At 42.9% G+C, this 14,014-nt stretch overlaps 1 protein-coding gene across 1 annotated transcript in view; it reads left to right on the forward strand.

The window, feature by feature from the left end:
• LOC121587519 (drebrin-like protein B) overlaps positions 1-14,014 on the forward strand; it is a 75,882-nt gene that overhangs the window by 50,350 nt on the left and 11,518 nt on the right. Inside the window, exons 2-4 of the mRNA XM_041904528.2 lie at positions 785-840; positions 1,525-1,637; positions 2,523-2,597. Coding sequence (XP_041760462.1) covers positions 785-840; positions 1,525-1,637; positions 2,523-2,597 — 244 coding nt within the window. The remainder of the gene's footprint in view (positions 1-784; positions 841-1,524; positions 1,638-2,522; positions 2,598-14,014) is intronic.

Consider the following 14,014-nt stretch of genomic DNA (forward strand, 5'->3'; position numbering starts at 1 on the left):
GTGCGCGTGGTGCGTGCGTGGTGTCGACTTAAAAGGATACTTCGGAATTTTGGCAATGAGGCCCTTAATCTACTTCCCCAGAATCAGATGAACTCATGGATACCATTTGTATGTCTCTGTGTCCAGTATGAAGGAAGTTAGAGGTAGTTGCACAAGCCAATGCTAACTAGCATTAGCGCAGTGACTGGAAGTCTATGGTATCTAGCACAATGACTGGAAGTCTATGGGTATCTGGGTATCTGCTAGCATGCTAGCAGATACCCATAGACTTCCAGAGACATACAAATTGTATTGATTAGTTAATCTAACTCTGGGGAAGTGGATAAAGGGCCTCAGTGCCAATATCCCAAAGTATCAATTTAACACATGTGGTCTGCATGTTATTCTGTTGAATTATAGGCTAGTCATTAGTCTTTTACACAAAGTCTTTAGACAGATTTAAAACCAACTATGAACATTAACATTAACCCATGCTAACAGGGGTTCTATCACTGCCATTGATCTGCACTCAAAGACACAGTTTAGTCATTCAGCAGATGCTCTTATCCAACATGACTTACAGGAGCAGCTATGGTTAAGTGCCTTGTTCAAGGGCACATCAACAGATTTTTCACCTAGGCGACCTTTCTATTACTGGCATAATGCTCTTAACCTGCCACCCGACACTAGTGCTAAGCTGTAAACAAACCAAATGTTGGCTCACTGAATCGCTGGATCCATGGTTGTGACGATGTAGTGTGTTTGTGCTCCTGTCTCTAAGCTGTCTCTCTCTATCTCTCCACAGGGCTCTATTCACCTACGATGGGGCCACCAACAACCTCAAACTGACTGACTCTGGAGGTAAAGGGTTTTTCCACCTGTAGTTAGTAACAGATACGATTAGCATTCCAGAAAGAATATTTTGGTGTCTAGTGGTCAAAACCTGGTACTTTCACACTACTTTATGGTAAATAGTGCAAGCGACTTCAATAAACAAATTCTCTGAACAGGGGAAAAAAAACATCACCAGATTCACAGGGAATACATTACATAGAATGGAGAAGCAATACTCAAAGCCGCAGCTTCATACTACTTGTCAAACATATAAAACTGAAACTGTATACTGGTTGTTGGGGTGGGATTGGCATGGGTTGTGGGGAGTCCGTGGGTGGCTTTCTCATTGGTAAGAAGATGTTGGGTACAATATTTATTGATTATTATTTGAATCCTATAAATTAAAATGGCCAATTTGGGTGCAATCAATTAGCTTAATTACATTTCAACAAAATAATGTTTCAGGAATGGCAATATTACCTGTTTCTCACTACAGAATCAATTTCAGAACAATCTGAGATGGTGGGTGTCATGGCTTGCTGAAATAACATGGAACGACTCTAAAGCTAACTGGATGATTCTAACTTTCCATTTCTTCGTTTTTTTGTGACTTTTCCCCCTGGAAATGATAAAGATGGAAAGTTGGTGGTGTTTATTAAGCTCTCTCTCCTCTCTCTCTTTCTATCTCTCTCTCCTCTGTCTGTCCTACAGCAGGTGGAGTGGTGGAGTTGTCAGGGAAGTTCCACATAGCCAGGCCTCTGTATGGGCTCTGCAGGGTGGGCTCAGCCGAGACAGGAAGCCCTCGGGTTGCCATGATCTGCTGGGTGAGTGTCATACACTACAACATGGCCCTCTGATACAGTCGTATGGACATGCCCTACAGTATGTTACCTGATAAACTCCAATGACCTGATGCTTGAGGTAGAAGTTGCCCATTACCACAGATCTAGGATCAGATTCCCTTCCCTCAATCCTAACATTAACCATTAGGAGAATGGAAAAAATATCTGACCCTGTATCAGAAGTGATAGGCAAGCTGTTTCAAGCTGTCGTCTTCCACTGGCTCTAGCTACTGTTGGATGTGTTTTGATTGGTCCTTTGGTTAAGGGTCAATGTGTGTGATGTGTAAGTGAACTTGCGGACTCGGGACGCCAGGCCTAGCTTTTGACTGATACCAAATATTTTGACCGATGCGCACACACACACACACACACACACACACACACACACACACACACACACACACACACACACACACACACACACACACACACACACACACACAAACACAAACATACAAGCAGGGGAGCAGATGCTTAGAATGTTCACAATGTGCTTTGCTGGTCCCGTCTCTATGGCGACCTTGTGGAATGTTGTGGTGTGGGTCAGGGGTGCATCTGTAGCCAGTCAGGCAGCAACACACACACACACACACACACACACACACACACACACACACACAACAATCAGAAACTTGTGAAACATACTGTACCGCAAATAGATATCAGTGTACCTTAATTATCTCGTATAAGATATGTAACATGCTAACAACTGTAGGCTTACTCTATAACATTGTCAAAATACTTCCACAAGGGTGTACATGCAGTACCTGATGACAAAAGACTGAAACTAGACTTTCTGATAGTGAGACAGAGGCTGGAGTAAAAAGAGCTTAACACCCCCTGTGTGTTTCCTGTGTTTGTCTCCAGGTCGGGCCAAACGTGGATGAGTACCGCAGGACGGAATGTGCCAGTCATGTGCCCGCTATCAAGGCCTTCTTCAAGGTACAGTACCACACCACTCCTACCCCTGCCATGCCCTGCCCTGCGTTACCAGTTTGTCTGTTGGTCATGCAGTCAGTTTGAGTGACCTTATTGCAGCTGCAGCATTTGATAGCATTCAGGAGTGGCATAATAATATCTATCCATCTCCTACAATCCTGTGTTGGTACCATTGTGGAATGTTGCTCTCCGTGGATGGCTGTTTTGTTTCTTCACTCTGTTTCTCTAACAATGAATAATGAATAAACGGACTCCTGTAGTAACTGTCAAGACAATACAGAGAGTTGGTGATGCTCGTGTGGGAAGGGTGGAACTCGCCTGACCAGGCCCGAAGGAATGAATGGTCATGTTGTCACACACACTTAGATACACACACATGAATGGTCATGTTGTCACACACACTTAGATACACACACATGAATGGTCATGTTGTCACACACACTTAGATACACACACACACACACGCATCAAACCCGCACCAGCACGTGCATTATGTGCACACACATACATCAGTAAATACGCACCAGCAGGCACACACACACACACACACACACACACACACACAACTTCTCTCAGTCTCTCACACATACAAACATAGATACACAAACATGCTCTATATTTACACACAGTAGTTTACCTTCCATTGTTGTAGGTCTTCCTGTCCTCAGTGCACTTCCTACTGCATGGGTTGGTCTGGTCCAGTGGTGGGCTGGGCCCATACCCAGGCTGGGGTCCACTCTTCCTGACCCTATTGTTCCTGGTGCCACTAAGATGGGAGATGGGCCACCGACAGGCACAACACAAACAACCACTCACTAAGTGGTGACAGGGCCTCGCAGGAAACAGAGAAAGGAATGGGGGAATACAGGGAGGAGAAGGAGGAGGAGGGGAAGAGAGGGATGATCTGTGTTTGTGTGTTTGTGTGTTTGGGGGTGTGTGGGTGTGTGCGCATGTGTGTGTGTGGTGTATGCGTGTGTGCGTGCGCACAGTGTGTGTTAAGTGGCCAGATGCTGGCAGCTCTGTCTGCTGTGTCCCTCCAGTGTTTATTTAACATTTCCATCTAACTGCAGAGAAGTTTATGGATCGCCCATTCGGCCTATAGTCAGACCCCGTTTTAACTCGTTTCCATATAAAGGCATCACCCGGTCAACTCCAGAAGCATCCCTGGAATGTTTGATGTTAGGTTTTTTTGTCTTTTTTTTTACCTCAATTAAGTATTTGGCCTGGGAACCTCTGTGACCTCCAGTCTCAGATATACAAGACTGTGTGTGTGTGTGTGTGTGTGTGTGTGTTTATTACGTAATACAAATGTGTGTGTTTCTATATGTATTCTTGGCCCCCTGGGTTGCACTGTGGGTTATTCCTTGATAAAAGACTGATGGTGACACTGAAGTCGACAGGGTCTGAACCCACATATTTGTGTAGGAATACCCCTCTGAAGTGTGGGAGAAGTAGGATCCCTAACCAAACACACACATACACACATGTATGCTACACGCACCCATGCACACACACACACACACACACATACTCTCACTTCCAGTCAGATACAATATGTCATTTTCACTGCACTAATGTCATATTACCTTATTTTTTTTATCACTTTGGTGCTATTTTCACAAGTATGTGGTGAATTAATCGTGTATTGTATTTTATAGTATTGTATTGTAATTATTTATGTATTGTAGTGGTCCTGTATGTGGCTCAGTTCATAAGAGCATGGCACTAGTAACACCAGAGATGTGGGTTTGATTCCCATTGGAAACACATACCAAAATGTGTGGACTGTTGTCACTTTGGATAAAAGTGTCTGCTACATAAATTGCATATATTACAGTATTACAGTACTGTATTGGCCAATTACATTGTAGTACAGCAGTGTGAACCCCCACTCATCAAAAAGACCCCAGCAACTTCATTTTGGATACATGTTTAATAGGGGGTGTATTTCTTTCTTGTTTTGGACCTTCTGGATTATTTGCTTATTGGTATTGTATTGTATTGATATTCTATTACTGCACAGTAGGAACTAGAAACACAAGCATTTCGCTGCACCTGCTGTAACATCTGCCAATCTGTGGACGCGACCAGTACATTTAGATTTGATGTGTTACATACAGTACATCTCTAATCTTGTCAATATCAGATTTTTTTAAAACTTACTGTGAAGTAAAATCATGTTAGTCATCATCATAGTAGTGCATTCGAGGATATATCATACTTAATATGTTTTTACATTACAGACATACATTTTCATTATATATTCCTCCAAATCTGTAGTAGACAAAACAGTTTACATATAAAATCTATAGGTTTACCAAACGTTTAAGTGATCATCAATTAAGAGCTGTCGAATTAAGTAATAGTAAAATGTATTTTAACAGAAAATAATCATATCAAAAGTACTGTGAGCATTGTGAAGGGCAATTACTTTATATGAACATGTATTGCAATGTGAAACATATATATATATAAACTCAGCAAAAAAAAGAAACGTCCCTTTTTCAGGACCCTGTCTTTCAAAGATAATTTGTAAAATTCCAAATAATTTCACAGATCTTCAATGTAAAGGGTTTAAACACTGTTTCCCATGCTTGTTCAATGAACCATAAACAATTAATGAACATACACCTGTGGAACGGTCGTTAAGACACTAACAGCTTACAGATGGTAGGCAATTAAGGTCACAGTTATGAAAACTTAGGACACTAAAGAGGCCTTTCTACTGACTCTGAAAAACACCAAAAGAAAGATGCCCAGGGTCCCTGCTCATCTGAGTGAACGTGCCTTAGGCATGCTGCAAGGAGGCATGAGGACTGCAGATGTGGCCAGGGCAATAAATTGCAATGTCCGTACTGTGAGACGCCTAAGACAGCGCTACAGGGAGACAGGACGGACAGCTGATCGTCCTCGCAGTGGCAGACCACGTGTAACAACACCTGCACAGGATCGGTACATCCGAACGTCACACCTGTGGGACAGGTACAGGATGGCAACAACAACTGCCCGAGTTATACCAGGAACGCACAATCCCTCCATCAGTGCTCAGACTGTCCGCAATAGGCTGAGAGAGACTGGACTGAGGGCTTGTAGGCCTGTTGTAATGCAGGTCCTCACCAGACATCACCGGCAACAACATCGCCTATGGGCACAAACCCACCGTCGCTGGACCAGACAGGACTGGCAAAAAGTGCTCTTCACTGACGAGTCATGGTTTTGTCTCAACAGGGGTGATGGTCGGATTCGCGTTTATCGTCGAAGGAATGAGCGTTACACCGAGGCCTGTATTCTGGAGCGGGATCGATTTGGAGGTCCGTCATGGTCTGGGGCGGTGTGTCACAGCATCATTGGACTGAGCTTGTTGTCATTGCAGGCAATCTCAACGCTGTGCGTTACAGGGAAGACATCCTCCTCCCTTATGTGGTACCCTTCCTGCAGGCTCATCCTGACGTGACCCTCCAGCATGACAATGCCACCAGCCATACTGCTCGTTCTGTGCATGATTTCCTGCAAGACAGGAATGTCAGTGTTCTGCCATGGCCAGCGAAGAGCCCGGATCTCAATTCCATTGAGCATGTCTTGGACCTGTTGGATCGGAGGGTGAGGGCTATGGCCATTTCCGGGAACTTGCAGGTGCCTTGGTGGAAGAGTGGGGTAACATCTCACAGCAAGTGCTGGCAAATCTGGTGCAGTCCATGAGGAGGAGATGCACTGCAGTACTTCATGCACTTTAGATTTTGACCACCCCTTTGTTCAGGGACAGATTATTCTATTTCTGTTAGTCACATGTCTGTGGAACTTGTTCAGTTTATGTCTCAGTTGTTGAATCTTGTTATGTTCATACAAATATTTACACATGTTAAGTTTGCTGAAAATAAACGCAGTTGACAGTGAGAGGACGTTTCTTTTTTTGCTGAGTTTATATATATACAGTGGGGAGAACAAGTATTTGATACACTGCCGATTTTGCAGGTTTTCCTACTTACAAAGCATGTAGAGGTCTGTAATTTTTGTCATAGGTACACTTCGACTGTGGGAGACGGAATCTAAAACAAAAATCTAGAAAATCACATTGTATGATAATATTAATAATTAATTTGCATTTTATTGCATGACATAAGTATTTGATACATCAGAAAAGTAGAACTTAATATTTGGTACAGAAACCTTTGTTTGCAATTACAGAGATCATACGTTTCCTGTAGGTCTTGACCAGGTTTGCACACACTGCAGCAGGGATTTTGGTCCACTCCTCCATACAGACCTTCTCCAGATTTCGGGGCTGTCGCTGGGCAATACGGACTATCAGCTCCCTCCAAAGATGTTCTATTGGGTTCAGGTCTGGAGACTGGCTAGGCCACTCCAGGACCTTGAGATGCTTCTTACGGAGCCACTCCTTAGTTGCCCTGGCTGTGTGTTTCAGGTCGTTGTCATGCTGGAAGACCCAGCCACAACCCATCTTCAATGCTCTTACTGAGGGAAGGAGGTTGTTGGCCAAGATCTCGCGATACATGGCCCCATCTATCCTCCCCTCAATACGGTGCAGTCGTCCTGTCCCCTTTGCAGAAAAGCATCCCCAAAGAATGATGTTTCCACCTCCATGCTTCATGGTTGGGATGGTGTTCTTGGGGTTGTACTCATCCTTCTTCTTCCTCCAAACACGGCGAGTGGAGTTTAGACCAAAAAGCTATATTTTTGTCTCATCAGACCACATGACCTTCTCCCATTCCTCCTCTGGATCATCCAGATGGTCATTGGCAAACTTCAGACGGGTCTGGACATGCGCTGGCTTGAGCAGGGGGACCTTGCGTGCGCTGCAGGATTTTAATTCATGACGGCGTAGTGTGTTACTAATGGTTTTCTTTGAGACTGTGGTCCCAGCTCTCTTCAGGTCATTGACCAGGTCCTGCCGTGTAGTTCTGGGCTGATCCCTCACCTTCCTCATGATCATTGAAGCCCCACAAGGTGAGATCTTGCATGGAGCCCCAGACCGAGGGTGATTGACCATCATCTTGAACTTCTTCTATTTTCTAATAATTGCGCCAACAGTTGTTGCCTTCTCACCAAGCTGCTTGCCTATTGTACTGTAGCCCATCCCAGACTTGTGCAGGTCTACAATTTTATCCCTGATGTCCTTACACAGCTCTCTGGTCTTGGCCATTGTGGAGAGGTTGGAGTCTGTTTGATTGAGTGTGTGGACAGGTGTCTTTTATACAGGTAACGAGTTCAAACAGGTGCAGTTAATACAGGTAATGAGTGGAGAACAGGAGGGCTTCTTAAAGAAAAACTAACAGGTCTGTGAGAGCCGGAATTCTTACTGGTTGGTAGGTGATCAAATACTTATGTCATGCAATGCAAATTAATTACTTAAAAATCATACAATGTGATTTTCTGGATTTTTGTTTTAGATTCCGTCTCTCACAGTTGAAGTGTACCTATGATAAATATTACAGACCTCTACATGCTTTGTAAGTAGGAAAAACTGCAAAATCGGCAGTGTATCAAATACTTGTTCTCCCCACTGTATATATGTATATATGTATATGGATATGTATGTATGTGTGTGTGTGTGTGTTATATTGTCACATATAGGGCTGTTGCTCTGACCATATTACCGTCAGTCTTGAGTCATGACCAGAGTAAAATTCCACGTGACAGTTGAGTCACAGTAATTTCCTTTTATGCACTCTGGACATGCTTTGGTAGTACCCAACTTTCTAACTATGATCAGGTCCTAATGGCCTGGTACTCAGGGCTCTATTGTCACTTTAACCACTCTGCCATCAATGCAAATGCTTTCGAAAATCACATCAAACACTTATCATCAAAACAGTAGGCCTATCATACTTTTAAAACTCACCTCACTGTGATGATCAATTTAAAGAAAGAAGGTCAACAGCAGGTTGAAACAGTGTAAAACATGGTTGTGGTGGATGTTGTTTCAAAGCGTAACACAATAGCTTTCTAAGGTGTTGATTAATTCAAAACACCCATATGAATATTAGAGCTTATGCATATTTATAGGTTTATGAGCCCAAGTCCGAAATAAAAAACGGAACAAATATTATGATTGTGCTTTTATACAATACATAGCCTACCGCATATTATGCATGGCTGAAAAACATTCAACTTTTATTTCTTTCATCACATTCCCAGTGGGTCAGAAGTTTACATACACTCAATTAGTATTTGGTAGCATTGCCTTTAAATTGTTTAACTTGGGTCAAACGTGCCGGGTAGCCTTCCACAAGCTTCCCACAATAAGTTGGGTGAATTTTGGCCCATTCCTCCTGACAGAGCTGGTGTAACTGAGTCAGGTTTGTAGGACTCCTTGCTCGCACACGCTTTTTCAGTTCTGCCCAAAAATGTTCTATAGGATTGAGGTCAGGGCTTTGTGATGGCCACTCCAATACCTTGACTTTGTTGTCCTTAAACCATTTTGCCACAACTTTGGAAGTATGCTTGGGGTCATTGTCCATTTGGAAGACCCATTTGCAACCAAGCTTTAACTTCCTGACTGATGTCATGAGATGTTGCTTCAATATATCCACATAATTTTCCTTCCTCAGGATGCCATCTATTTTGTGAAGTGCACCAGTCCCTCCTGCAGCAAAGCACCCCACAGCATGATGCTGCCACCCCCGTGCTTCACGGTTGGGATGGTGTTCTTCGGCTTGCAAGCAACCCCCTTTTTCCTCCAAACATAACGATGGTCATTATGGCCAAACAGTTCTATTTATGTTTCATCAGACCAGAGGACATTTCTCCAAAAAGTACGATCTTTGTCCCCATGTGCAGTTGCAAACCGTAGTCTGGCTTTTTGATGGCGGTTTTGGAGCAGTGGCTTCTTCCTTGCTCAGCGGCCTTTCAGGTTATGTCGATATAGGACTTGTTTTACTGTGGATATATATATACTTTTGTACCTGTTTCCTCCAGCATCTTCACAAGGTCCTATGCTGTTGTTCTGGGATTGATTTGCACTTTTCGCACCAAAGTACGTTAATCTCTAGTAGACAGAACGCGTCTCCTTCCTGAGCGGTATGACGGCTGCGTGGTCCCATGGTGTTTATACTTTCGTACTATTGTTTGTACAGATGAACGTGGTACCTTCAGGCGTTTGGAAATTGCTCCCAAGGATGAACCAGACTTGTGGAGGTCTACAATTTCTTTTCTGAGGTCTTGGCTGATTTATTTTGATTTTCCCATGATGTCAGGCAAAGAGGCACTGAGTTTGAAGATAGGCCTTGAAATACATCCCAGGTACACCTTCAATTGACTCAAATGATGTGAATTAGCCTATCAGAAGCTTCTAAAGACATGACATCATTTTCTGGAATTTTCCAAGCTGTTTAAAGGCACAGTCAACTTAGTGTATGTAAACTTCTGACCCACTGGAATTGTGATACAGTGAATTATAAGTGAAATAATCTGTCTGTAAACAATTGTTGGAAGAATTACTTGTGTCATGCACAAAGTAGATGTCTTAACCGACTTGCCAAAACTATAGTTTGTTAACACGAAATTTGTGGAGTGGTTGAAAAAAAAGTTTTAATGACTCCAACCTAAGTGTATGTAAACTTCCAACTTCAACTGTATATGATCACTTGATGAGAGAACAGCTGTGCAGCCTGAGGCAAGGCTACTTTCTCAAATCATTACATTTAAATTTTAGTCATTTAGCAGACGCTATTATCCAGAGCGACTTACAGTTAGTGAGTGCATACATTTTCATACTGGCCCCCCGTGGGAATCGAACCCACAACCCTGGCGTTGCAAACGTCATGCTCTACCAACTGAGCTACACGGGGGGCCAAATCATCAATCATCAATAGCCTATAGTCGCACCATTCAGCCAATATACAGTACCAGTCAAACGTTTGGACACACCTACTCATTCAAGGGTTTTTCTGTATGTTTACTATTTTCTACAATGTGGAATAATAGTGAAGACATCACAACTATGAAATAACACATGGAATCATGTAGTAACCAAAAAAGTGTTAAACAAATCAAAATATATTTTTTATTTGAGCTTCTTCAAATAGCCACCCTTTGCCTTGATGACAGCTTTGCACACTCTTGGCATTATCTCAACCAGCTTCACCTGGAATGCTTTTCCAACAGTATTGAAGGAGGTCCCACATATGCTGAGCACTTGTTGGCTGCTTTTCCTTCACTCTGCAGTCCGACTCATCCCAAACCATGTCAATTGGGTTGAGGTCGGGGGATTGTGGAGGCCAGGTCATCTGATGCAGCACTCCATCGCTCTCCTTTTTGGTAAAATAGCCCTTACACAGCCTGGAGGTGTGTTGGGTCATTGTCCTGTTGAAAAACAAATTATAGTCCCACTAAGCCCAAACCAGATGGGATGGTGTATTGCTGCAGAATGCTGTGGTAGCCATGCTGGTTAAGTGTGCCTTGAATTCTAAATAAATCACAGACAGTGTCACCAGCAAAGCACCCCCACACCATAACACCTCCTCCTCCATGCTTTACGGTTGGAACTACACATGCGGAGATCATCCATTCACCCACACCGCGTCTCACAAAGACACGGCGGTTGGAACCAAAAATCTACAATTTGGACTCCAGACCAAAGGACAAATTTCCACCGGTCTAATGTCCATTGCTTGTGTTTCTTGGCCCAAGCAGGTCTCTTCTTATTATTGGTGTCCTTTAGCAGTGGTTTCTTTGCAGCAATTCGACCATGAAGGCCTGATTCACACAGTCCACTCTGAACAGTTGTTGTTGAGATTTGTCTGTTACTTGAACTCTGTGAAACATTTATTTGGGTTGCAATTTCTGAGGCTGATAACTCTAATGAATTTATACTCTGCAGCAGAGGTAACTCTGGGTCTTCCATTCCTGTGGCGGTCCTCATGAGAGCCAGTTTCATCAAAGCGCTTGATGGTTTTTGTGACTGCACTTGAAGAAACTTTCAAAGTTCTTGAAATGTTCCGTATTGACTGACTTTCATGTCTTAAAGTAATGATGGACTGTCGTTTCTCTTTGCTTATTTGAGCTGTTCTTGCCATAATATGGACCTGGTCTTTTACCAAATAGGGCTATCTTCTGTATACCCCCCCTACATTGTCACAACACAACTTATTGTCATAAAGAAGGAAAGTAATTCCACAAATTAACGTTAAAGAAGGCTACCCCATGAAGCTGGTTGGTGTATGTTTTGATTTCTAAGACATTCTAAGGTTTGTATTATTTACAACTAAAGTTGCCAAATAACTCTAAATCTAGCATATAGGACCTGTTTCAAATGATCACTTTTACGCTCACTCGCTCCATAATTGGAAAAATATCCTTTCTATTTTATTCAGCTAAGTTCAATTATACTGAACAAAAATATAAATGCAAAATGCACACCCACTTCGGAGGCAGGCCCACCCACTGGGGAGCCAGGCCCAGCCAATCTGAATGAGTTTTTCCCCACAAAAGGGCTTTATTACAGACAGTAATACTCCTCAGTTTCATCAGCAGTCTGGGTGGCTGGTTTTAGACAATCCCGCAGGTGAAGAAGCTGGATGTGGAGGTTCTGGGCTGGCATGGTTACACGTGGTCTGCAATTGTGAGGCTGGTTGGACATACTGCCAAATTCTCTATGACGAGGTTGGAGGCGGTTTATGGTAGATAAATTAACATAAAATTCTCTAGCAACAGCTCTGGTGGACATTCCTGTAGTCAGCATACCAATTGCATTGTGTTGTGTGACGAAACTGCACATTTTAGAGTGGCCTTTTATTGTCCCCAGAAAAAGGTGCACCTGTGTAATGATCATGCTATTTAATCAGCTTCTTGATAGGCCACACCTGTCAGGTGAATGGATTATCTTGGCAATGGAGAAATGCTCACTAACAGGGATGTAAACAAATTTGTGCACAACATTTTAGAGAAATAAGCTTTTTGTGCGTATGGAACATTTCTGGGATCTTTTATTTCAGCTCATGGGACCAACACTTTATATGTTGAGTTTATATTTTTGTCCAGTATATATTCTTCTTACTATAAAATCATATAAAATAAAATAATGGCATGGGTTTAGAAGCATATCTTGTCAGCTAAATGAACAAGCCTACAGCCTATGGCATGGAACATAGCCAGATAGGCCAACTCATATTTTCTTCATATCATAATGTTTATTTAGACTGACTAAAATAAATAATGAATTTATTGTGATGGTGTATATTACATTGATGTATTATACTTTTTGAAATGTAGATGTTCCAAAGGCGCACATCAGTGGCTTGTATGTGTAGAGGACTGGAGATGCTAAACGTGTTTGTTAATTGGCGGTACATTTCCGCAAGACTGGCAGACTTTTGCATGACAATAACCATCTGACAAAATGTCATGACCGCCACATACACCATATACAGTGAGGGAAAAAAGTATTTAATCCCCTGCTGATTTTGTACATTTGCCCACTGACAAAGACATGATCAGTCTATAATTTTAATGGTAGGTTTATTTGAACAGTGAGAGACAGAATAACAACAACAAAATCCAGAAATACACATTGTCAAAAATGTTATAAATTGATTTTGTATTTTAATGAGGGAAATAAGTATTTGACCCATCTGCAAAACATGACTTAGTACTTTTGGCAATCACAGAGGTCAGACGTTTCTTGTAGTTGGCCACCAGTTTTGCACACATCTCAGGAGGGATTTTGTCCCACTCTTCTTTGCAGATCTTCTCCAAGTCATTAAGGTTTCGAGGCTGACGTTTGGCAACTCAAACCTTGAGCTCCCTCCACATATTTTCTATGGGATTAAGGTCTGGAGACTGGCTAGGCCACTCCAGGACCTTAATGTGCTTCTTCTTGAGCCACTCCTTTAATGCCTTGGCCGTGTGTTTTGGGTCATTGTCATGCTGGAATACCCATCCACAACCCATTTTCAATGCCCTGGCTGAGGGAAGGAGGTTCTCACCCAAGATTTGACGGTACATGGCCCCGTCCATCGTCCCTTTGATGCGGTGAAGTTGTCCTGTCCCCTTAGCAGAAACCCCCCCCCCAAAGCATAATGTTTCCACCTCCATGTTTGACGGTGGGGATGGTGTTCTTGGGGTCATAGGCAGCATTCCTCCTCCTCCAAACACGGTGAGTTGAGTTGATGCCAAAGAGCTCGATTTTGGTCTCATCTGACCACAACACTTTCACCCAGTTCTCCTCTGAATCATTCAGATGTTCATTGGCAAACTTCAGACGGGCCTGTATTTGTGTTTCTTGAGCAGGGGGACCTTGCGTGCGCTGTAGGATTTCAGTCCTTCACGGCGTAGTGTGTTACCAATTGTTTTCTTGGTGACTATGGTCCCAGCTGCCTTGAGATCATTGACAAGATCCTCCTGTTTAGTTCTGGGCTGATTCCTCACCGTTCTCATGATCATTGCAACTCCATGAGGTGAGA

This window comes from Coregonus clupeaformis, chromosome 18 (assembly GCF_020615455.1).
Source record: "Coregonus clupeaformis isolate EN_2021a chromosome 18, ASM2061545v1, whole genome shotgun sequence".
NCBI classification, from domain to species: Eukaryota; Metazoa; Chordata; class Actinopteri; order Salmoniformes; family Salmonidae; genus Coregonus; species Coregonus clupeaformis.